Source organism: Bubalus kerabau, chromosome 3 (assembly GCF_029407905.1).
Source record: "Bubalus kerabau isolate K-KA32 ecotype Philippines breed swamp buffalo chromosome 3, PCC_UOA_SB_1v2, whole genome shotgun sequence".
NCBI lineage: Eukaryota > Metazoa > Chordata > Mammalia > Artiodactyla > Bovidae > Bubalus > Bubalus kerabau.
This window is the reverse complement of record NC_073626.1, coordinates 58,984,619-59,010,187: the sequence shown is the minus strand read 5'-3', so window position 1 is coordinate 59,010,187 and position 25,569 is coordinate 58,984,619. Positions and strand designations below refer to the sequence as shown.

Genomic DNA, 25,569 nt, shown 5'->3' with positions numbered 1-25,569 from the left:
ACAGCCCAGAGGCCTCGGTTGTGGGGTCTTCCCAGGCCCGCTCCTCTGCTCCTGGCCAGCCAGTGAGCCAGGGGACAGGCTACCCATGGTGACAGCCTCCACACAGCTGGGCCACGCACCCGGCCACCAAACCCAGAAAGGGTGCCCAGGGCCAGCGTCCTTTGAAACAGGAGCAAGTTATCACTCACTGCTGACCCAGCATAGCACTTTACAGACCCCACACACCCCTCCTCCCAGCTACGGTCTCTACCTTCATGGGACAGACGGCAGGCAAATCAGGACACCTAGGGCCTCACACTCAGGAGCAGGCAAAGGGCTTCTCCCAAGCTCCAGACTGGAAGAAGGGCACCCAAACTGGAGGTGGGGGGGTACCCAGCAGACCTGGCCCTCTCCACGCCACCCCAGCTGGGCCAGCAAGGGTAGGGGAGCACGCCCACAGGCCCTCACTCCTAGGCTGACCCCAGGAGCCCTCTGGGACCCGTCTTTCCCCCCAGAGTGTGGCCAGCCCCCTACCTGTGTGGGAACACATGCCCACATCTGAGCATGTGGCACAAGAATAAGCACTTTCTAGAAGCCAAGGTTGGGGAGAAGAGAGGAGCCCGGAGGCCCAGGAGGGAAGCCCCAGACAGGAAAAGCTCTTCTAGCGACCAGCAGAGATGAAGGACCACCCCCATCCAGAGCATCCCCAGCACCCCCGTCCACCCTCTCTCTCACACACACACAGACAGCTCCCCCGGCACCCACCACCCAGCGGCCGAGACCCCAGGGGGCCTTCACCTTCCTCATCATCTCCCAGCACTCCAAGGCCACGGCCTCAGTCGAGGTCGGTCGCAGAATGAGCTGCGCCGGGCGGCTGGGCGTCACTATGTACTTCCTCCTCCCCCGCCGACAGCAGGGCCTGCGGCCGGGACCACAGCAACAGGATGCACGCCCTCACAGAGGCTCCCAGGTGGGCAGGCGCATGCAGACACGCAGACCATCTGGGTGACGGGTGGGCAGGTGGAAGGCTCGCCTTTCCCACGGGTCACACAGCTGGGATCCATTTGGAGGGAGACACCTCAAGAGGCAAGAGGGGGCCATCCGAATTGGACCAAAGGCCACCTGGTGACTGGAGCTGTCCCCTCCTGGTAGACATGCCAGGGTAGGACACTCCGCCTCGACTGCCCACGGCCTCAGGGTCTCTGGCTCACTCCCTGACATCTGAGGGGTCCCCCTGTCTCCTGCCCACCGGCTCAACCCTCCCGCCCACACACGGTATCAGCCATGCCCCAGAGCTATGCCCGCAGCTGGCCTCACGGTCCTCCTGCCCAGATGGTGTCCAAGGCACCTGGCTCCTGTGATGGACACTCGGTCCCACACTCCTCCCAGCTTCCCAATAACCCAGGAGCCAAGTGGGCAGGGCCTCAGCAGAGCCAGGAGAGAGTGAGGAGGGGTAAGCCCCAGCCCACCAGGCACTGCCACATTGCATAGGCCCCCTCCCCAACTTCTAGCCTGAAATATAAACCCTATAAACCGCAAAAGAAGTTGAAAGAATAGTACGATAGACTGCAATCTGTCCTTCCCTCAACTCACCAATTGTCACCATGAGGCCACCTTTCCTTTCTCTCTTTCTCTCTAGTTAAATAGTTTGGTTCATTTGTTTATATGTTAACCCAACCCCTGGAAAGGAGCTGCAGACATCATGACCCTTTAACCCAGTCCTTCACCCCTAACTACTTTGGCACATTTCCAAAGAATAAGAATATTCTCCTAAGCCCCCATGATACCAGAGAACAGCCAGTGTTTACTCTTAACTTATCACTATTATCCAGTACATGTCCATGTGCAAACATGCCTAGTTGTCCCCTGCATCTCCCTTATGTTTGGGTTATTTGCTTTTTGATCTGGGATCCAAATGTGGTTCACACACTGCTTTTTTAATTGAAATATAGTTGATTCAATCCTAAAGGAAATCAATCCGGAATTTTCATTTGAAAGACTGATGCTGAAGCTGTAGCTCCAATACTTTGGCCACCTGATGCGAAGAGCCGACTCATTAGAAAAGACTCTGATGATGGGAGAGATTGAGGGCAGGAGGAGAAGGAAATGACAGAGGACGAGATGGTTGGATGGCATCACCGATTCAATGCACATGAGTTGGGTAAGCTCCGGGAGATGGTGAAGGACAGGAGCCTGGCGTGCCGCAGTCCATGGGGTTGCAAAGAGTTGGACACGACTGAGGTACTGAACAGCAAGCGTAGTCGATTTACAATGTTGAGTTAGTTTCTGCTGTACAGTAAAGTGATTCAGTTATACATATATATATGATTCAGTGTATATATATATGGAGAAGGCAATGGCACACGACTCCAGTACTCTTGCCTGGAAAATCCCATGGACGGAGGAGCCTGGTATACTGCAGTCCATGGGGTTGCTAGGAGTCGGACATGACTGTATAACTTTCAAGTAGACAACCTGAGCGACTTCACTTTCACTTTTCACTTTCATGCATTGGAGAAGGAAATGGCAACCCACTCCAGTGTTCTTGCCTGGAGAATCCCAGGGACGGGGGAGCCTGGTGGGCTGCCATCTCTGGGGTCACACAGAGTTGGACACGACTGAAGCGACTTAGCAGCATATATATATATATATATATATGATTCAGTATATATATATACACACACATACATGCACACACACACATTCCTTTTCATACTCTTTTCCATTCTGGTTTATCACGACATATTGTGTAGAATTCCTTGTGCTATTCATGCATGCATGCATGCTCAGTCTCTTCAGTCGTGTCTGCCTCTGTGCGACCCCATGGACTGTAGCCCACCAGGCTCCTCCATTCCTGAGATTCTCCAGGCAAGAGTACTGGACTGAGTTGCCACATCCTTCTCCAGGCAATCATCCCAACCCAGGGATAAACCTGCATCTTTTGTGGCTCCTCCATTCCAGGCAGATTCTTTACCCACTGAGGGATGGCCCTCCGCTATACAGTAGGATCTTATTGTTTACTTATTCTATATATAACAGCTGGCCTGCTAACCCCGAGCTCCCGGTGGATCGCCCCCTCATGCCCCTCACCCTCGGCAGCCACGAGTTTGTTCTCTGAGTCTGTTTCTGTCTCATAGGTGGGTTCGTTTGTGTCGTATTTCACATCCCATACGGGTGATGTCACATGGTATTTATCTTTCTCTTTCTGACTTACTTCACTTAGCATACACACTGCATTGTTGGTTCCCGTCTCCTCTAATCCAGAACATTTCCCCACACCTATTCACTGTGCATATTTGTTTCTCTTTCATGGTGTTGACACTTTTTTATTGGACCATAGTTGATTTACAATGTTGTGTTAGTTTCGGGTGTATAGCAAAGTGATTCAGTTGTAAGATATATATATATATGTTCTTGCTCAGATTCTTTTCCCTTATAGGTGATTACAAAATATTGAGTATCGGACCCTGTGCCAAACAGACATTTTTTTTAAGCATGCAAACCAGTCCCGTGGAGCATGACCTACACTCTAGGTTCATCTGCTCACTTCCTCGTGATTGAGTCCAGATTAAACATTGTTTTGGCAAGCATACTTCAGAGGCAACGTGTCCTTCAACAGCATCACCTCGGGGCGTCTCCTGCTTCCGGCGCTGAGCTTGACCACATGCACAGGTTGGGCAGTGTTTGCCAGGCCTCTGGTGTGACTAAGGTGACCTTTCTCTAGGTAACTAACCAGTCATCTGAGGGTCGATATATCATCCCTGCATAAATGTTTACAGCCCATAACTTTTTACCTGATGCCTTTATGTCCATTTAATACTCTACCACTCAAAGTGGGGTCCATGAACCAACAGCATCACAGCCCTTTGGTAATCTGGTAGAAATGCAGAATTTCAGGCTCTGCCCCGGAACTGCTGGATTTGACAATACATTTTGACAAGACCCCTTATGCCCTGTGTGCAAATGAAAGTCTGAGAGGCTCTGCATCTCTCATCTTTGCCGGGACTAACTGTTACCGAGGACTCCTACCCTCCTCCGTATTACCTGGTGTGCTATACAGGTCATGTCTTTATAGGGACATCATTACGGACTCTCGCCTCCATTTTGCATTCAATGTTTTATAGTCTATTACTATCATTATTCTTTTTGATGTTCAAACTGTCCTAAATTTGGCCAGTGGGAGCCTGAGGACGTGTCTCCACTAGTCTTTGGGCATGTCCTTGTTTCCTGACACTGCAAGATGCTCCAGGCTCAGGGGGGTATGTCCCTGCCCTGGGCCTACAATCAGCCATTTCTCAAAGAAGCCCGGGTTCCCTTTAAGGAGAGGTGTGTTCACTGCTTCTGGGCGTCCTATTCCTGGTCCTTTCTTGCCATTTTTATGCCTGGCCTCCTCTAAGTATTCTCACCCCTACTTTAGAGATGAGAAAAGGAAGGAATTTGGCCACAGCTCAACCCCAGGAGAGTCTGGTAGCTTTGTGGTCACTGAGCAAGTGCGGCTCAGATCTCATCTGCTGTGGCAAGGGGGCTGGACTCAGGGCCCTAGCAGCTGCCCTCTGGGTCCATCACTGTGTCATGGTTGAGGCCACACCGCCCGCTGACTGACCCCTGGAGATGCAGAGGCGCCTCTGGCCCAGGCGGCTGGCCTGGCTGACCTCTTCTGGGCACTAAGCTGCAGTCTGGGTCCCTGGGCCTCTTCCTCCAGCAGGCCGTGGCACCCCTATTTTGAGTGAAGAGACTGTGGACAGGCCAGGACTGGACCCAGGGCTCCTGACTCCAGGGTCCTTTTCACTGAACGCCACTCTTGGGGTACAGCTCTTGCCTGCAGCCTGGCTAGTGACTGCACCAGGGGGGCAGCTGCATCTTGTCATCCAGCAAGGAAAACTCTGCCTCTCCCTCTGAGGGCCCGTGAGCTCACTCACATGGACATGTTGGACATCTCTGCCACCAGAGCTGCATTATTTAGGCCCGAGACTGGTGATCTGCTGGCCAGGATGACACAGTTTGCAGCCTGGGAGCTGTTGCTGTGCCTGGCGATGAGAGGGGACCGGGCAGAGAGGGGCTAGATTGAGGGGCCTGGCCTCCCTGGCCCAGTTGTGAACGACAGTGGGGAGAAGCAGCTCAGGCTTCTTCTGCCCGGGAGCAGAGCCCAGAACACACGGCTTCCAGAAGGCACAGCAAGAGGCCTGGCCGATAAGACTCCTCAGCCCTCCTGCGGTGCCAGACTCAGCCTGTCGACTTACCAAAAGGGCAATGACTTTTTAAGAAAGATAAATGTTAAAATGCTGGCCTTGGGCAAAAGGCAGGAACAGCATTCCAGCCCCAGGAGGCAAGAATGTCCCCCCATGTAGGCCCCCCACATGGGTCCGTCTGCACCCTCACGTGTCCATACTCTGGTGCTCACCGACCTGTCTGCACAGACACACACATGCTCCCTGACACGGCTCCTGCCCATGACCCTTCGGTTGACTCCAGGCACAGTGGGAAGGTGGCAGGAACCATCCAGAAGCCATAAAGCCAGGCGAGAAGCTGAGTGGAGGCCAGGAGACAGTGTGGAAGAAGAATCCAGAATGCAGAAGAGAGCTGGAGAGAAAACCAGGGAAAGAGAAAGCAACAGGCTCCCAGGGGAACCAGCCGGGCTCCTGGCCCGGGAAGGGCCGGCTCTGGGCAAGAGCATCTCAGAGGAGACGGGAACCTTCTGACTCAGATCCTTCTCCCTAAATCCAGTACATACACAAGGCTGTCCCCAAGACAGAGACCCCTCCCCTAATTCCTCTGCACCCCCATCCCTGGACTTCCATCTTCCCAGGCTGGTGGCTAGAAGGTGGTGACCATCATCCCGCCTTCCTCTTGGGGAAGTGCTCTGAGCTCAGCTCACACTCTTGAGGGGACCCCTCACCATGGGATGTCACCTCTCAGCCACCCACCTCCCAGGGAAAGCTCCCCTTGGATTGCAGCTGCTCCTCCTTCAAAGCTCCACAAAAAAATCACATTGCAAGGCACAACCCCAGGGAGCTTGCACCAGGGATTCACCTTGAGGGGGCTCAGCACCCTTGATACTCCCTTACAGGTGGGCTCATATCACCAGGACATCCAAAGGTGTGACTTTGGGTGCTATTTTACAGATGAAAAAACAGGCTGAGAGAGATCACTCAGCTAAAGAGCGGCAGAACAAGGACCCCAGGTGGGATGGATTTCAATGCCCAGACCCGACTGATGATTCTTTTTTTCTGCCAGGGGCTGCAGCTCGCAGTTTGTGCTATCTTCGTTCCCTAACTGGGGATCAAACCCAGGCCCTCAGAGCAGTGACAGTCCTAACCACGGGAGTGCCAGGGAATTCCCTCGACTTTTGATTCTTAAACGGGGATGACAGGCAGCATGTCTGCCCATTCCAAAAATTCCTGCCCCACCTGCGTTCCAAAGATTTAATGGTGAAGAAACCACTTTTGTGCCATAAGCAACAAAGACCGTGTATCAGAATGCAAAGTGTGCAAAGATTTTTGCAATGAAATATAAAACCAAAAAAAAAAATCTTTCCAAGTCCCACCCACCCTGAATCTCCAAGGCCTCACCCCACAGTAATCTTTTTTTTTTCACAAGTCCTCGTGTTCTGGAAGTCGCTGTCCCCTGACACCAGTCCACAGAGATTCATCATCCTTTCCCGTGGGCCCCTGGTTAAGAACGGCTGACCTACTGAGGAAGCCAAAGGGCCTTTCTTGGGAGACTGTCACTCTAAAATTATCTCCTTCCTCTTTTAGTGATTTTCCCTTTCCTTTTGAAATACTGGTGAGAGTAAACAGTGATGTTTGGTTTCTTTTTTTACATCCTTAACTGGTATGTAAAGACCTGGCTGCCACGTATGTGCGTCCCGCAACAATGCCTTGAAATACAACTGCTTGGTCAAAACCAGCCTCTCCCAGCCTCCCAGCCAGGCCCCTGGGAAAGGTAGGGACTGGGTGTGGGGGGTGCTGGGGGGTCTCCTCCTGCACACCCACTGCCAGGTGGAAGGGAAGGGCTCTGACCCCAGGTAAGAAGTTTCCAGATGATTCCAGCTGGGAAACCCTGCCCTCCTCTCCTTTCTCCTCCCTCCCCCTCCCAGGAAGCCTGACATTCCAGCCTGTTCAGCAGATAAGCTAGTGGCCAGCAGCCAGAGCAGGGCCACCCAGACCCCAGAGGAAGCTAGGGTGGGCTGCGGGGGGTGGGGGAGGCTGGAACGGCGAGAACAGAGGCAGGGGAGCAGAGGGGCAGGGGCCAAAGTGGGGAAGGGGTTGGGAGTTCTGGGAGGGGGCTGAGCTGGGCCAGTGAGGTAAGGTGGCACCCACAAAGCAGAAGTTGTCGCTAATCCACAGGCATCCCAAGAGGCTGCCAAGCATTCTCTAAGAGAGGGAGGTGTTCAGATGAGGAAACTTGAGGCCTACCATCCCTGGTCCCAGGGTAAGTAAACAGGATCTAGAATCTGAACACGGCCATCAGTTCCCAAACCCAATGGCGCAAAAGGAGCCCCTTCCATGTGTGTGAGCCTGGGGAGGGGAGATCAGGCCACAAGGGGTGCCCTAGAGCCCCAAGGGGGTGCAGGAGAGGGCCCAGGCTTGGTTGTGACTGGCTTCCTCCCCTCAGGGACTACCCATCAAGCTGAGTTCATTCCTAGATGTCAACAGACCCAGAACCTCCAGGAGAGGCCTCCATGAGGATAGGAGGGCTTCTGGAAGGGCCAGGGCCACCCAGAGCGGAAAGCCACCTCCTTCAGCACTCAGGCACCACCCTGCCGTCCAGACCCCACCCTTCCAGCCATCGCCCCACCTGACCCACACTCCAGGGGAACAAAGGGACTTTTCACCAACCTCTCGGGGTGGGCCCAGGCTGCCCCCTCCTCACTGCCCCCTCACCCCCCATCATCCCCATGGTTTTGGCCCTCACAGGGAAGGGGAAGTGGAGTCCCCACCCCTGGGCTCTGGGACTTGGCCCCTAGGCAGCGAGGGCTGGGACTGGAGCTGAGGCTTGGTGGTCTGCGACACCCTCCCCCAGCTGCCCAGCTGTGCTCTACAGTGAGCAGAGCAAGGTCTCTGCCCTGGAGGGGTCAGTGCTCCAACGGAGGCATGTGGCAACCGAACAAAAACACCACAGGGCACGGAAAGGGAGGGGCTCAGGAAAGTGACCTCTGTGACCCGATGAAGGAGAGAGAGCATGCCAGGCAGGGGGCACAGCATGTGCAAAGGCCCTGGGGTGGGAAGAGCAAGGCTAGAGTGTGAAAGAGGACAGGAGGGTGGGCGGAGGAGGAAGATGCCCAGGAACACAGGAGTTGAGGCCTTTGCACGATTCCTCAAGCAATCCCCTCTATAACCTCACAAAGGAAGTACTACTATTACCCCACTTTGCAGATGTGGAAACTGAGGCACTGCCTTAAAAACTCCACAGGGTCACACAGCCAGTGAGCCTGGCTCCAGAGGCTGTAACCACTGTATGAACTGCCTTGGCAGCCAGGGCAGGGCCATGGGGCTTTGAGATCCAGCGGGGAGGAGGAAGTCTGGAGAGCTGTGCTCTGACTCACAGTTTTAAAGTCCCAGGCTGCCATGTGCGGACAGAGCACAGAGCAGGTTGGAGCACGGAGCCCACTTAGGTGACTCTGATGACCCAGGTGAGGCAATAATGGCTTATGGCCGGGACAGGAAATGGTGAGGAAGGGTCAAGGATAGGGTGACAGGGAGAAAAGTGAGGGGGACAGCAGGTGTGAGCAGCAAGAGGAAAGGAACCTGAGTCACCCGAGTTGGGAACACCTGGGGGTCACTGTGAGCTTGATGTCCCCAGAGATGTTGGGAAGGGAGGTGGGGACAGGCAGCCAAGGCAGGCCCACCACTGGGCTCCTGAGGCTCCCCTCCTCACCCACTGCCCCCTCAGTGGCTCCCACCCCTGGCAACCAGCTCCATGTCTGGTCTGGACGGTGACTAAGAGAAAGGAAGGAAAAGAGGGCCCTCTGGACCCTTTCTGATGGGGAGAGTCGAAGGGGGGCCAGGAGACATAAGGAGCAGGTCCAGGCTGTGTACCCCTGGGCAAGGAATTTCATCTTTCAGAGCCCTGAGTCCCATCGGTAAAACTGAGCCAAGACCTCTCCCTCAGGAAGTGTGAGGATGAACTCGGACTGTGTAGGTTAGAGGGCCTAGCACAGAGCGGGGGCTGGCCTCCCCCCACCCCACCCCTGCCGCCCCTTGACCCCTGATGACCTAGGACTGTGCCCACCCAAGCCAGTACGCTCTCCCTAACCCCTGTCCCTCCCCAGCCCAGCCCACACATGCCTTTCCGCGCTGGTGCCTGGTGCCCCGAGCTCCCCATGACTCACCCAGGCTTACATGGGAGACAACTCGCCCCACCGCGCCCCACCTCCCGCTCCTGGCCCCACCTCCCTCAGCAGACTCCCCCCTGGCTCTGCAGGGGCCCTGCCAGCAGCCCCACCACCATGACCCTGCTCCTGAGCCCAAACAGCAGCTGGAAGTTCTGGCCTCTGATGCCCTGCAGCAGCCACCACGCGGCCCTGGGGCGCCCTGATCCCTAACCTCCCACACTGAGCCCGGGACACAGCCCACGCTACAGAGGGGCCAGGGGGGGCTCCCAGCCAGGGCACCCCGGATAGGAGTGCCACAAGCCCACCCACTGGCCGCTTGAGGAGGGGCTGGGTGGGGCTGGTTGAGGACACCGCAGCCCTGCCCTCAGCCCAGCCCTCCAGGCCACCTGTTCAGAAATGTCAGCACCGCGCCCCACCCCAGAGCCACCGCCGCCCACCTGTCCCCTCCATGCAAGTGTGGGTGCTATTCTCAGCCCCAGGCAGGCGCCAGGACGCCGGCCATCAGCAGAGGGGTGGAATCTGCCCCTCTAGCCCGGCCACCTCCCACCATCCCCTCATCAGCTGCTTCCTGGGCTGGGTGAGGGGACAGCCCTTGTGGAGCAGCAGCAAAGCAGGAGCCCACCCCCAGCTCAACAGAGCATGGAGCCAGAGCCCGGGGAGGGGGGGTGAAGGTCCTGCCTCCACGCACCAGCCTGGGGCCAAGTCTGACCCAGGAGGGACCACGGGCACCCCCATAATAGTCATTAAGAAATCTCTTCCCCACTGATGCCAGGCCAAGTCACCTCCTTCCTGCCACCTCCTCCAGGCAGCCTTTCCTGATCTCACCTCAGGCACATGAACTCAGTCCTCTAAATGCCCTCAGCCCTTTGCCTATGTCTGTTCAACCTAATGTGGAACCAGGCTATTCCTTCATTTTACCACTCGGAATCGTCCATAGCCACATCTGTGAACCTGGAATGATTCACAAGTACCTAAAGGACATAGGCCGTGGTGTTTTTTCCCCAACACAGTATTGCTATTATTTTGCTTATTATTGTTATTTGTGTCATTCACAGGAGCTGATGCCCAGAGTCAGCTTTAAATAGTTCCACCCAGTCCTGCCAAGCAGAAGTGCAGTCACACACCCCACCCACGACACTGCAGTGGGGAGGGCCACCACTCCTCCCCACCCTCGGTCCTGCGGTCACTCCCAGGCCCTCGGCTGCCCAGGGGGCGGCCCCAGGGGCTCCCCTACCTCTGCCCCTGGACTGATTCCAAGTCCCTAGCACCTGTGAGGACGCTCCACTTCGCAGATGTGGTGGATCAAAGGGTGGGGACTCACTGGTTCTCACTGGTTCCGAACAGGGTGGTCCTCTCCCAGTCCAGGGCCAGTCCCACTGCTTTCCCCTGGTTGGGGGCAGGGGAGCTGGAGGAAGGCTGGGAGGGGGCTGGTAGGGAGCACAGACCAAGCAATGGTGATGAGCACGAGAAACAAGAGCGGCCAAGAAGGGACGGGAAGCTGGGCGGTGCCCCTGCCCCTGGCAGATGCAGTGACTGTTCAGGGCACCAGGAGGGCTTTTCCAGGCTCTCTCCTGCTAAGCCTGCACCACTGTTGTTGGGCTGGGGTGGAGCAGAGAAACATGGTGGGCAAGGCGAGGCCTGAGGGGAAGGCCCTGGTCCTCCCAGCCCAGCAGACGCAGGAAATCAGCACACGGTGGACAGGAGCTGGGGCCTTCCCTCCCAGCCTGGAGACCACAAGGGATGATGAGGGGGCTGCCAGAAGCCTGGGCAGTCACCACTCAGGGTCCCATCTCTACCCTCAAAGTGGAGAGGTGAGGATCAGCTGGACGCAAAGGGCCCCTGCATCTCTGACTTATCAGGACACAGGCCGAGCATCAGCCCTGGAGTCTATCTTGCAGTCTCAAGAGGTCCCTGGGGTGAGAGGTCCCTGAGAGGAGGTGAGGCAGCGTGGACGGGGAGGGGTAGCAGAGGCCACCCCCCCACACACACACACAAATACCCACCAGAGAGCACCGGCCCCCAAAAATCACAGCAAACACCAGCTCACCTTCTGGGCCCACTGCTGACCTGGCCCTTTCTTCCCCCAGGGCCCTGTTTCCCAAAAGAAACGCAGTTCAACAGTAAGGGGAAGCTGAGCTGCCAGAGTTACCAATTAAAAAAAAAAGACAAAATCACAGGAAAGTGCCAAAGAACAGAAAAGAGGGGAGCAGGGCATGGCTTGGGGTGAACATCCAGGGCTAGACCCCTAGCCAGCCCATGGTATGACTCTGGACACTTGCGGAGCATCTGAAAGCTGGAAGGGACTCCTGCTACCTACAAGGAGCTCGGGTCAGGTGTGGGGAGGCGCTGAGCGTGAGGGGAAGGGGTCCAGGTGACACCTGGCCCCTGCCAGGCCCCCTCTGGCCCTCCCTCTCTCTCCTTCCCCCATGGCCTCACCACCTGGATCCCAAGCTGAGCCAGCACACCTCCGCCACTGCTGGGCCAAGGCTGGTCCGGACTTGGGCGGGAAGGTCCAACCGGACCCGCAAGCAGAACGCCCCATGCCCGCTAAGGCGCCTTACACCCCCACCCCAAACTCCAGTGTCCTACAGCCCCCATTAAACCCTCACACACAAGAGCACCGAGGCTCAGAGCGGACACGTAACTTGCCCAAGGTCAAGGTCTCGGGAGGAGCAGAGCTGGGACCTGAACGTGGGCTTTCCACCCGCCACACTGTGAAAGATACTCTGCTAAGGCTTTCCCAGCCCTGGGGCACAGAAGCCCCTCACCCCAACTGACTCTGTGCTAAGGGCCTACTATGCGCACTTAGGTGCAGGGTCACAGACTCCACCGTCCAAGGCTTGGGCCTAGCAGGGGGCACTGTCACCCCGTTTTGTGGAGGAGCAAATCGAAACGAGGAGGTCAAGTAAGTGACCCAAGTCCCCAGCGGAGGGGAGGGGAGGGGATCAGAAGCGACGTTCGCTGAGAGCCGCCCCCACACCCCGGCCCCCACCAACCACCAGGCTCCGAAGAGCCCTTCGCTGGCTGCAGGCTGTGGGGAGGCCTGCCCTGGTCTCTCAGCGCACGCAGCAGGACAGGGTGACCTGAGGGTGCAGTGACTCAAGTGAGGACGCAGGCACCGGCTTCTGGCCCGCTGCTGACCACGGGCTTCCCACGGAGCTGACTCAGCTCTCCCGCAGGCCAGGCAGCCCAGCACCCACACCTCGGGGCAGCGTCCCTGCTGTGGCACCAGGCCGGCCCCCAGCTGGCCCACCAGATCCAGGGCAGCACCACCCGCAGCCCACCGGAAGGGTCCTGACCCCCTCAGCGGTGGCCCGCTCCAGGCCCACGGTCCACTCCACCAGGAGGCCTGGGCTGGTAAACTTGGGAAGACGGTGACATTCCAGCTCAGCCAGGCCCACTTCCAGAGCAGACTGCTGCACAGAGCCCACGGTGGACACACACACACACACACACACACACACACACACACACACACACTCACACACACACACTCACACACACACACACTCACCCTCCTGGCTTAAGTTATATTTCAGGAAAACATTTTCATCTTGTCCCAGGTTCAGCAAATGCAGCCAATTAATTGCGGATTCCGTTTCTCAGTTTAGATCAAGATTCAGCTTGTATTCCTAACCATTAATTCCTCCTCAAGTGTCCCTCCCCCCCCCCCCACCCCGGGCACCCCACCCCCAGCTGACTCCCGCACCCTCCCCAACTGTTTTCCCCACACAGCGTTGGCATCTGTGCCTGGGACTCTTTCTACTGAGGCCCCCTAAGGAGTGCTGTGTCAGGCCAGCCCTGTCCACATCCGACGTTGACCTTCTGGGGTCCCCGTGACTCCTCTGTGAAGCCAGGTTCCCCCACCACCATGGTGGAGTCATAGGGGAATCAGGGGCCATGTGAAAAGCTCCAAGGTGGCTTTTCTGCAGGGTCACCTTCTCCTCCAGTGTGCCAGCCTCCTCCCCAACCTCCTCCCCAAACACACACACACACACACACACACACCCCTTCCCCCAGGTGTTTGCCCCACAAAGGCAGCCCCCACACACTGGCTTTCATTTGAAAACACTTAGGCATTTATATTTGCACTACAATAGTCTATTTCCAGCATCATCCAACCACCTTCTCCCCCATTCAGGGATGGGGGTGGTAGCTCCCAGGAAAGGCCAGCCTGGGGCCAAGTCGGAGAACAGAAGAGGGAAATAAATCCCAGGCCTTGCTTGAGCTCCAGTGTTCTCACTTCCCCAGTGGGACCATAATCCAGTCCTGCCGACCGCACTGGTCACTGAGAAGAACAAACGAAAAATGGCAGGTGGGAAGGCTCTGAGTAAACCCACGAAATGCCGCAGAGATGCTCTCCTGTCCTCCCTTCCAGAATCATCCAGACCCAGCTGCACCCAGTAGAACTCTGTTCGGCCAGGGGAATCTCATGCTTTCCTGTTCCCAGATGAGCAACTGAGGCCCAGCGGCCAAGGCGGGCTCCCACCCAGGTCGCTAAGCTCCGGCTCTCCTTTAGTTGCACCTCCGGCTCCTCAAATGAATGAGTGAATGAGGGATGGGAGGCCCCTCAACCCAGCCCACCTGGAACCGTTTGCCCTCCCCTGCCCCAACCCACTCAGTCAAGCTCTGGCTCGGGGGCGCTTTGGCTTCCCTCCTGTGGGAGATGACACCACCCCTCCCAATTTAGCGTTTTCAGACTATACAGGGAAAAAGGGAACAGAAACTGCACTGCAGTTCAACTTCAAGAATCTGTTCATCAGCAAAGAGAAACAGCTCAAAACACAAAAGCCAGAATGGCCCCTACCTGTGGGTTCCCAGGGGTTCCCCAAGATGCTCCCTGGAACAGAACCTGCATGTCCACCCCAGCAGGCCCTGATCATATCACATCCTCCTGGACTCTCGCCACAAGTCCATGGGCAGGAACCCCCGTTCCCACTTACAGAGGCGGAAACGCAGGCTCAGAGAAGGCATGAGTGCCCAGGACCCCAGAACAGGCGGGTAGTTCCTGGGATCAACCTCCTTCTTCCCCTTCCCTTGTTCAATCTCTCTCCCTGACTCTTGCCCACCTGCCAGGGGCCCAACCCAGGTCACCATCTTCATCCACCTTATCACCCACATCTGGTCCCAAGGTAGTTGTTGATAGGCTGGAGGGCATGTCTTGAGAGAGGTGATGCTGCCTCAGAGCAGAAAAGTGGAGGGTGGAGGGCCACACAGGCCGGAGAGGGAGCAACAGGGGTCCCCTAGATGGGGCCTCTCCGGCCCCGCCCCCCGGGGCCAGGTCTAACCTCAGCGCCCAGTGCCGGGCCTCGGCCCGCCCAGGGCTCCAGTGTGCTGGCTGAAGTCCCGGGGAGAGGCTGAGCTGAGCACGGGTCCAAAGAAAGTAGCAGCAGCTGTTGGAAAAAGGGCTGGCTCTCCGCTCACTCCGGCCCCCTTCCGGCTGCACAGCCTCTGCAAAGCTCCTTAGGCACAGGCCTGGGTGGAAACCCGGACCCCTCACTGGCCAGCCGCTCGTCCTGAGCCTCATCCTCACGACGTGACGTTACTGTCGTCCACTCCTCACCCGGCCATCTGCGCTCAGAGCCAGGATCCCAACCAGCTGGCATGACCCCTCACCCCCTGAGGACCCAGCCCGGCTCTGATCCAGGACCAAGGGGGCCCCCACTTGGCCATCTGGTCTGGTCTCAAAAGGCAAGTGCAGTGGGGTGCCTGGCCCTGGGGGTGAGCTGACCCACTGACCCCTCACAGCTGTCCAGCTCTGCTAGCTTAGCAGCGTCATCCCCTCCACGGTGCCACCCTGGGGCCTTGAAACACAGAAGGGCAGGTCTGCACACAGTGGGAGGGAACACAGGATGTAGAGCAGCCTTCCGGGAAGGCCACGACCCCAGCCCTGACGTAGTGGACTCCAGGACGGCAACCCTGCCTTCCCGGGCACAGCTGGATTCTGGCTGCCTCAGGAGGGCAGGCCACTTCCTCCAAGCAGTCTTTCCTGACTGCCTAGGCCTTATGGAAGGCGCCGGTGCCCTTCCCCCAGCTCTCCCCAGTGCTGCGCTGGGCACGGAGTGTGGGTCTGGGAGCTCCTTGAGGGCAGGGCCTGTCCCCCTCCTCTGAGTGCCCTCAGAACCAGAGAATGACAAGGGGAAGAGAGGCGAAAGAACACCAGGAGTGAAGCAAGGAGCGGCACCAATATCCCTAGGAAGGTGCCCTGGGGGCTCCAGGATGGGGGGGCAGGGCTTGCAGGGGCCCTGAGAGCCCCAGCCTAGCCCGGCAGTGACAAGAGTGGCGAGTCCCTGCCCCCAGCGCTGCGGCGGCTGGAGGCTGCTGCCTGCCGCCGGCTGCCACCCACTCACTCCCCAGCCGCTGGGGCTCAGCTCCCGCCCTGCTGCAGCCTGCACACTGCACGGGCAGCGGTGTCTCCAACTCGCCACCCATCCACCGAGCCCCTCGTCCACCGAGCGGGGCCAGCAGCAGGGACCCAGCCCATCAGCACAGGCTTGGGCACAGCATATGGCAGTCACTCAGTCGTGTCCAACTCTTTGCAGCCCCATGGACTGTAGCCCACCAGGCTCCTCTGTCCATAGGATTCTCCAGGCAGAAATACTTGAGTGAGTTGCCATGCCCTTCTCCAGGAGATTGTCCCAACCCAGGGATCGAACCTGGGTCTCCCAAATTGTAGGCAGATTCATTGCTGTCTGAGCCACCAGGGAAGCCCCTGGGCACAGCATAGGGGGATACACATGACCTCACCCAAGGGCACCGCGGGCAGCACCAAGGTCAAACCCCAGCACCAGGCTCCCACCCCCACCGTCCATCCAAGCTGTGGGCTCGCTCCTACCCCGTCTGTGGTGGCCCTGGGACCTGGGTCACAGCCTGGGCCCGAAGGTGAGGTCCAGGAGGCCGAGGGGTCTGAGCGCGGCCGTGAATCTCGGGGCTGGCAAATCACAGAGACCCTCAGGTCAGTGAGTCCCGGGACCCCAGTCACCCCAAAGCTTTCTCATATCGGAAGAGATGACTCAGGCCAACCTCTCTTTGGCAACTGGCCTAAAGCCAAGGAGGGCTCCCCAGCAGGGCCCCAGCCCACTCCTAAGAAGGCCAGCATCTAGGCCCAAGCCCTCAACCCGTGGCTCAGGTCATCACCATCACAGCCCTGAGACTACTGTGGGAGGAAGTTCTGTGTTTGATGCCCAGGCCCCTGGGGATGGCCTGTGCCAGGGCCATCGTATGCCCCCCAAACCTGACCCCAAGACCTGGGCTCTGACACCCCTTGTGCTCGCTGGAGGCGTGAAATCCTGCAGCCACATTGCCCCTACCCCTCCCACCCTACACCCTGAACCCACGGCCTCCAGGACCTCTGCCAGCCATCAACCTGTCTCCATCCCCCTGAAGAAGCCAGGCATCCAGGCAACACGGATGCACTGAGCGCCTACTGTGCGCACAGCTGGGGGCACCGTAGTGACTGGAGCAGACAGCACCCAACCGCACAGAGCAGATGTTCCAGGGGCTTGCCGAGCCACTGCCGAGCTTCGAGCGCGGACCAGAACAGCCAACCCACCCCAACTCCTGGCGGCCAGTCCACAGGGTAGGCAGCAAACTGCCCCAGGGCAGGAGGCCTCAGACATTCAGATTCCACACCAGGAAAATCTTCCCAGCCTGGGGGGGGCAGGCATCAACACAGTGACTCTTTCCTCCCCAAGAACATAGGGAACAGCCAGTAGTACCATCATTTCATGAGAGAAACACTGCTGCAAAAATATCAACAAAGTAGGTACAATCTCAGGATAAAGTGTGCTCCTTTATATTGAATAAAGTAGACACAGCCTACATATCTGGGAATACACACACACATACACACACACACACCACCACCACCATTTGTCCCCGCTTGCAGGAACTCCTGTCCCTAGACTTGCCCCACAAAACCCCAGGCTGTCCCCTCACCTCGTCCATCTGTCCTAAGTCGCTTTAGTCATGTCCGACTCTTTGTGACCCTATGGACCATAGCCCGTCAGGCTCCTCTGTCCATGGGACTCTCCAGGCAGGAAAACTGGAGTGGGTTGCCATTTCCTTCTCCAGGGGATCTTCCTGAATCAGGGATCGAACCCGTGTCTCTTATGTCTGGCAGGCAGATTCTCCACCACTAGCACCCAAGGCTGGAGAAGGCAATGGCACCCCACTCCAGTACCCTTGCCTGGAAAATCCATGGACGGAGGAGCCTGGTAGGCGACAGTCCATGGGGTCGCTAACAGTCGGACACGACTGAGCAACTTCACTTGCACTTTTCACTTTTATGCATTGGAGAAGGAAATGGCAACCCACTCCAGTGTTCTTGCCTGGAGAATCCCAGGGACGCCGGAGCCTGTTGGGCTACTGTCTATGGGGTCGCACAGAGTCGGACACGACTGAAGCGACTTAGCAGCAGCAGCACCCAAGGCCTACCAAATACGTCCAAACAGAAAGACCACATTCTGAAGTATAAACTTAGACGCCAGGTGGGGACCCAGGGACATACAAGCAGCCTCAGACCTCATTTAATGGGGGAGAAGGTCTTGGGACCCAAATCTATCAGCTGACAGTCCTCGCGCCGCCTCCTGGGTGGAGACCTACGTCTTATTTTCAGTGCATGTCTCCAGGCTTTTCCCCAGCCTGAGGACCTAGTCGCCAAGGGAGACGCAACCTCCTAGACAGTGGACCAAAACGGCCCATGGGCAAGTGACGCCACTGCTCTGCGCCTCAGTTTCTTCATCTGCCAAGTGGGAATCATGATGACCTCCCAGGCTGCACTGGGGATGAGAATTCTCACCAGGCACCTGGCACTCAGCAGGTCTGCAACAAAATCAGGTTATTTTTAAGTTAATATTTAACAAAGGCTTCCCTCGGAGCAGGAAGAGCCTGTCTTTCTCTTCTCAATTCCCCAGCCCTGACCCCTGCCAGCCCTTGGCACTAAGCCAGCTTCGCTGCCCGGGCCAGAACCATGCGGCCTCTCTGGGAGCTGGCAACCTCGCTGGGGAGGCCCCAGAAGCCCAGGGTGCCAGCCAGTTCCCGGCACAGGAACCACCAGCCCTGCCCCTCGCTTGTGTCTATTTCGTCTCACAGTATTCTCTGTGGCTCACACCACTGACTTCAGGTGAGGAAAGTAAGGCTCAGAGAGGTCAGCGCAACCTGCCCAAGGGAGGTAACCGGTGGAGAGGGATTCAAGCCCAGCTATCTAGAAACCGAATGGTTGTCACTACCTTGCGTCACTACCTTGCGCTGCTGCTTGATGTGGAAATTTTGCAAACGGTCCCTCCACAGGCTGTGCCGTCTTTGGTGCCTCCCCCTTCCCTTTTATTGTCCCCTCCTACCTCCCTTCTTACAACCACCAAGCTGCCCTGGCCTGCGTTGTCAATGCCCTGCAGGGTGGTTTCAGCATGAGTGCCCTTTCCTTTGCACTTTTAATCCCAAAGGGAGACTTGCCAAAAGAGGAGCTTACATATGGGTGACCTACCAGGGTGACATCCAACAGGAAGCCCTGGTCCCCCAAGTGCTCTCTCACCTGGAGACCAGAAGCTTTGGCTCAGCTTCTCCATGACCAGAGGCTTCCCTGGTGGCTCGGCAGTAAAGAATCTGCCTGCAATGCAGAAGCTGCAGGAGATGCAGGTTCAAATCCTGTTTCAGGAACATTCCCTGGAGGAGGGCCTCGCAACCCATTCCAGTATTCTTGCCTGGAGAAACCCATGAACAGAAAAGCCTGGTGCTACAGTCCATGGGGTCACACGGAGTCAGACATGAGTGAAGCGGCTTAGCACACACCCACACACCTGCACACACACACACCCTCACCAATCCCTTACACCATGTGAGCACTGGCCCTGGGGTGCTCAGGAAAGACTGCCCTGAACCATCAAATTCCACTATGGAAAGGCTACCCTGCCCTGTATCTACCTGCCACCATACTTTTCGATTCTTGCCTGCCTACCCCCTGGGAGGAGGGGAGAGCATCCATGGTCCAGGTGGTGGGGACTTGCCTTTGTTCAGCCCTCTCCACACAGCGCCTAGAGCACAGTGGGTGTTTAGTATTTGTTTTCCAAGTAAATGAAGAAGTAAACCCCGTGATCACTTCACTGATCGTCAGCGGGAAGCCTGGGGGGGGGGGGGGGGGGGGACACTTACCCAGGGCCACAGGATTTACACGTACATGAGTCCAGATCCCCACTCCCACCCCGACCTGGAAAACTGTGCAATTCCCTTCCCCATCACATGCTGCCCCTCTGCACACACACATACAGACACGGCACCCACACAGGCACCCACACCACCGTGGGCTGATCCATCCAGGGCTCAGCAGGGATTAGCTGTCTGCAGGGGCCTGTAATGGACACTGCAGGGAGAAGGGCAGGGAGGAGGGCTGGGGGAAGGCAGGCCTCTGGGCCACGGTGCGGCTCTGCCCACTGAGACTTGGTCTGTGACTGACTGTTGTCCAAGGTCCTCCTCTCCATAACAGGCGTGGGGAGGGGACCATTGTTATCCCCATCTCATACCGAAGAAACCGGCCTCAGGAGGGTCCTGAAACTTGCCCAAGGTCCCAGCTGGTTAGAGGAGCCAGGAGCCCTGCGTCACTGCTGCCTGCCTACCCAGCCCATGCCTGGGCTCTGTCTCTGACATACCCAACCCAAGATCCAGGGAGGAAGGACACAGGGGTTCTAGAACCTCAGGGAAGAAGTACAGGCAAGGCCAGGCTAAGGCAGGCAGGAAGATCAGAAGCACAATTTGTGTGGGCTGAGCTGAGCGGAGGGCCAGGAGCCTGGGTGATGCCAGAGAGGGGAGGTGAGAAGGGGACCCAGCGGGGTCATCTGAGAAGAAAGAAGTGAAGAGTAGAGGCCTCAGCCTCTCTGAGGAGCCATGGAATTCACAGATCCTACCGGCGTTCAAGATTCAAGCAAACCCAGCCCAAATCTACCCCCCAGCCACCTCCTGACACACCCCATACCTTCCATTAGTGACCAGCAGCTCACTCTCCCACTCCACACACACTCCCTGGCCCACAGCTGTCCCCCACCCCAACCCTACCCCAACACCACCCCCAGGCCCCAGGCAGCCCCATGAGCCGACCTGGGCAAAACAGCCTCTGCCTGCTTTGGGCCCTGCATGAACCAACAGCCTCGACAGAGGAGGGCCTCAGCTCATGCCTGGGCTCAGCCCAACCCAGCCTGTTGGGGCTCAAGAAGTCTGGAGGCCATGCTTGCAACTTCCCCACACCCACGGACCTCAGCCAAATGTCCACTGAGCCCCCAGAAACACCCCACCCAGAGATGACGCCTGGCTGGAGAGCCTTCCCTCAAGCACTGGCAAGATGAACCAACGACATAAATAACTCGGGTTCAGAGAGAAGCTGATCCAAGGCTGGAGAGGTGCAGAGAAGCATGTACAGGTTCAGAGAAAAGAGAAAAAAGCAGCGAGGCAGAGAGATGGAGGCAAAGCCAACGTGGGGGTGGACACGAGAGAGGACACTCGGGGGTGAGAGAGAGGCACCCCGATGGGGAAAGCAGTGGGGGGTCTGAGCGGAAGAGAGTCACTGACTGCAGCCTGGGGCCTCAGACCTGGGCTCCCTGCCCCCCGCCCTTCCGTGTGGCCTGGCTGCTCACAAGGCCACTCTGAGCATAAGAACTGGTCGCAGAGGCCTGGCTCCTCCTGAGGAGGTCCATGGCTACAGCGTGGGAGACCTTGACCACCCAGATGAGAGTGGCACCATCATGGCCATGTGTCGGGTTCCTATAAATAACTGCCACTGCACCTTCCCTCTAGGGAGCATCAGCTGTGACCTGCCAGTGCTGTTCAGTCCACAGACAGCCCTGGGCCCTGAGCCTCCACGCCGGGCCTCCCCGCCGGGCTTCCCCACTCCCAGCAGTTCAGGGCCGGCAGTGAGGGGTGGTGGGGTGCAGAGTCTCCTTGCCTGTGCCCTTCATGGGTCCGGCTCCTCCAGCACAGGCTGGCCTCCCTGGCACATGCCCCATGAGGACTTCTGAACAGTGGAACTCAGGGGCAAGCGGGCCAGATTCTACCCCCACCCCAGCTGTCCCATCCCCCCCACCAAGGACCCAGCCCGCCAATCCCTAATCCTCTCTGTCATCTGACCCACGCTCCACCCCAACTTGACTCTGCCCAGCCACCTACTGAGGCCCAAAAATGGAGAGAGTCATTTATAGAGGGTCCGACAAGCCAAATGCGCGATGGGAAGATGACCTCAGGGTACTGAGCACCCTGCGGGCGGCTGGGGGCTGGGAGGTGAGCGGTGACAGTGCCATGCTGGGCTGGCAGACCCCAGGGAGCCCCCCAGTGTGGTCTTGTGCGCTCTTCACACCAGGGCCAGAGGCCACAGGCCCTTACAACAACAATTAGCTCCCTGATGGCCAGAGCCACAAGCACCCTGCTCCTCTCAGCACCCTGGGCCGAGCCAGGCCCAGGCGTTCCACACAAGCGGGATTTGCTGAATGAAGGAAGGCTGAGGAGCACTCTGGTCAAATCACTCACCCAGCATCAGGGCTCCCACACCAAGCCCCCAAACACCCCTGTTTGTTCCTAACCATCGCTCAGCACTGGCTGGGGCCAGGTGAATGTGGGGTGCACACACAGATCTGCCCAACCCCCAGGGAGCACCCAGACCAGTGGTGGAGGCTGGCAGGTGGAGGAGCAATGGCAAGCCCCTGAGGGACTCACTGGACCGGGCAATAGGATAGCTGGTTCCAAAGGCACCAGCAAGCAAGCTTTCCTCCCCCACCCAGTCCCCCTCTGAATCCTGGCGGACGGGGCTGAGAGGAGATGGGGGGAAATCAAGGGCAAGGAAAAGAAGAGATGGGGCCCTTCTTCCTACGCGGATGTTGCCTAGGCCCTCCAGCCAAGCTCCTGCTTGTCCCTGGTCAGGAAATACCTTGCCATGGCAACGGGACAACTGGAATTGCCCCATTACTCATAGATTTGACCAAGGTAAGGTGGGGGTGGGGTGCCCATGAGACCACTGACAATGCGAGTTAGATGTGGCCCTGAAGGCCACCAGAAGATGCTGAGGAGGCAGCCAGGCCAGCAGCAGCCAGGCTTCGACACAGACTGAGCCTCCGAAGGGCAGAGGGAAGAGACTGGTGTGGGCCGAGGCACCCGGCTTCCTGGACCAACAGGGGAGGCTACTTTTCCAGACTCAGCCAGGAGGCCTGTGCTGCGGCTCTGGCTTCTGGAGGGGAGGGTCTCCCCAACCAGAGCCCATAGGGCAGAGAACAGCTACAGCGCTAAGCAACTCCAGTGCCACAAGGCCCAGGCTCGGGCAGGGCCAGCCCTTGGCCAAGGCCAGTATCTACAGCTGGGCAGCTGTCAGCCAATGGCCCAAGGCCACACAACAGAGGCTAAAGAGGGAGGGGCGGCAGCTCAGGGGAGTTAGTGGAAACTTGTCACCACATACCCGCATGGGATACGGCCCAGGCCTGCCACCCCTGAAATCCTTGAAAGATGCTGCTGCAGAAACAAGGCAAGTAGGGCAAAGGGGACACAGCAAGAGCAAAGGGAGGGCTAGGACATCACTGGAATGGGGGCAAGGAAATTGTCTCAGCCTCACTCAGCTTCCCATTCATCTTCCTCAGCCCCTTAGGTACAGGAAGCAGGCTTAGACCCAGGCACCTAAACGGATTAGCCAGTCATGGGGGGAGGAGGGTGTGAAGGAGGGAGCAAGAGCAGCAGCATCTGCCCCCCCACCCCCAATCTGGGCAACTGAAGCCGTCCCAGCCTCCAGCCAGCTATCTGTGGGGCTCTAATCCCTCCGCCCGCCCTGGGGAGGGGAGGAGGACAGCTGGGGCAGGCCAGATCTGGAGTCTGGTTGAGGGCCCTTCCCTCTACACGACCCACCACCTCCTTAGCCCAGGACCACGGGGATGAGAGGCAGACTCTGAGGAAAGCTCGGGGGAAGCTCCAGCGGCCGCCGCCGCCCCCCACCCACGACGATCACGTGGCTGCATCCTTAGGGAGCCCGCAGGTCTCAGCTGCAAAAGTCATTGTTTATAAACAGCCACAGCCAGGCGGGGGAAGGCCGGCCGGTCCCACCCGGCCGTGCGTCGGGCGACAGAGGGGACAGACCCGGCCGGGGGAGGCGGGGGGCGGGCGCTGAGGGGGGCCACCCTGGTAGGATCACAGATTCTGCGATCTCAGATTTCAGAGTCAGAGTCGGCAGGGGAAGTGGCGTCAGCAACTGGCGCGATCCAATTCAATAAACCAGAGGTGGCTGGGGATGGAAAGCCGGCGCGCGCGGACCCCCGCCCCCAAACCCTGCATTTCCTGCACAGTCAGGTTGCCACGGGAAGCCCCGGCTCCATCCCCCAGCCTACGACCAGGGGCTCTCCCGGCCGAGGGGTCGTGTTTCCTGCGGCGGCCTGCCGCGCCTTCTCCGCTCCGGCTGGCTCCCCACCCGGCCGCGGGCTCCCGAAGCCAGAGACGCCACCCTCACCTCGGCCGCCGGAAATGCGAAGCCCCTTCTCGGGCGAGGGCACTTTCCGAGGGGCCCGCAGCCCTCCCCTCCCGCGGGAGCCGGACCGGAGCTTCCAGGCCGCGGGCACTCCTGGTGAAAGAAAACCTGACCGCTCCCTCAGCCCGCGAGTACAGAAGGTGGAGAGGCGGGTGGAGAGGAGGGCACGGCGGGCGCAAGAGACGTTCAGAGGCCTGGAGCTGACGCGCCGGCACTCGCGAGCTGAGGGACAGTCTCGGGAATCCCGGATCTAAGCGACCCTGGGGACAAGGGGCAGACGCCCTCCCGGCTAGCGCCGGCCCCGCCCGCGGGGAGGGCTAGGAGCGCCACCTCGCCTCCCAGCCTCCCGGCCTCGGCCTCCAGGCGGGGTTAGCCTGGACCTCGCGCCCGGAGAGCCGGGGCCGCCTCTCCGCTGCAGACAAGCAGCGAAGATACAAAGCGGCTGGAGCTGCGGGTGGAGGGGAGGGGGGAGGGGGAAGAGACAGCTGCGCCCTCTCCTGCCCCCTCTCCTGCCCGCGCCGGGGGTGAAGAGACGGAGGACGCGGGCGCGGGGGAACACCCAGAGCGCCGCGGGGCGCAGCCTGTGGACCCCCGAAGGTCCTCGGCAGCCCTCGTCTGGAGGTGACAGCGCCCGGCGGCGGACGAAGACCGTCCCCCGGCGCGGGGGTAGGGGACAGGTGTCCAGACGGCGCGGGGGCAGGGGCTCGGGCTCGCTCACCTTCTCCTGCGCCCGAGTGAGCTTCTTCTGCACGTTGCTGGCGATCTTCCCCGCCGTCACCCCCTTGCTGCCCATCTCAGCCATTGCGGCTCAGGCTAGCCGGGTGGCGGGCGCGGATCTCCCAGACCCCGGCCCCGGCCCCGGGCTCCCGCTCCACGCCGCGCACTAGACCGCCGAGCCGACTGGTGGAGGCGGAGCGTGCGCCCGGCGAGCGAGCGAGCGACGCGGGGACCGAGGGAGGGACGGACGGATGGAGGGAGGGGGAGGGAGAGAGGAGGGGCCGGGCCTCGGGTGGCGGTCAGCGCCCCCCGCCCGCCCCCTCCGGACAAGACCCTGCCTTTTAAAGGGCCACCCCTGAGGTCAGACCCGGTCCGCCGGCGGGGAGGGAGCGGCGCCCACCGTCGCCGCGGCTGCAGCGGCTGGCCGGACTCCCAGGACACTTCACTGACACCGCCCCGGGGCGGGAACTAGTACGACCGTCCCGGGCCCGACGCCGCCGCGAGCCCTTCTTTCAACCCAGTAGATACCTCCCGCAGCCCAGGAAAAGAGGCCAGATGGAGGAGAAAGGTCCTTTCACAAACCGAAGATAAAGTGGGTGGCGATTGCTGAGCGCCCCGGGAATCCGGGAGCCTGCGCAGGAGCGCGCTCACCGAGGGTCTCCTTCTTGACACTCAGCCTCTTCTTGGCTTCTAGGTTCACCCTTCTCGACCGGGGTTCTCGGGACGCCACCGGGGAACTGTTTCTCTTGCCTAGTGCCTTGCTAACCAGACGCTGGGTCTTATTATGATAACAACAGCCTAATGGTACTGAGCGCTGAGGAGTGCCTGGCACTCTGTTAAGTGCCCCCTTGGCAACAGCCCTATGAAGTAGAGCTATTATTTTTCACCTTTTACAAGTGAGACACAGAGGTCTGGAACCAGACCTCTGACTCCACACCCCAGGCTTTCCAAACACTATCCTGGGTGGTCGGTCTCCTATTCCGTGCTAGAAGAAAAATGAATCGTCATTATTCAAAGGAAAGAAGGTTAACCTACCAGTGACAGCTGGGCCAACAGACCA

At 58.7% G+C, this 25,569-nt stretch overlaps 1 protein-coding gene across 10 annotated transcripts in view; it reads right to left on the bottom strand.

Moving 5' to 3' along the window:
* Positions 1-24,879, bottom strand: part of BIN1 (bridging integrator 1) — a 57,091-nt gene extending 32,212 nt beyond the window's left edge. For 2 of the 10 annotated variants that reach the window (XM_055571910.1, XM_055571913.1), the window contains exon 1: positions 24,511-24,857. In XM_055571910.1, coding sequence (XP_055427885.1) covers positions 24,511-24,594 — 84 coding nt within the window. In that variant the 5' untranslated portion in view covers positions 24,595-24,857. Of the gene's footprint in view, positions 1-24,510 lie in introns of all 10 variants that reach the window. The other 8 variants (XM_055571914.1, XM_055571917.1, XM_055571918.1 and 5 more) reach the window with 7 other exon arrangements.
* Positions 24,880-25,569: the final 690 nt, after the last annotated feature.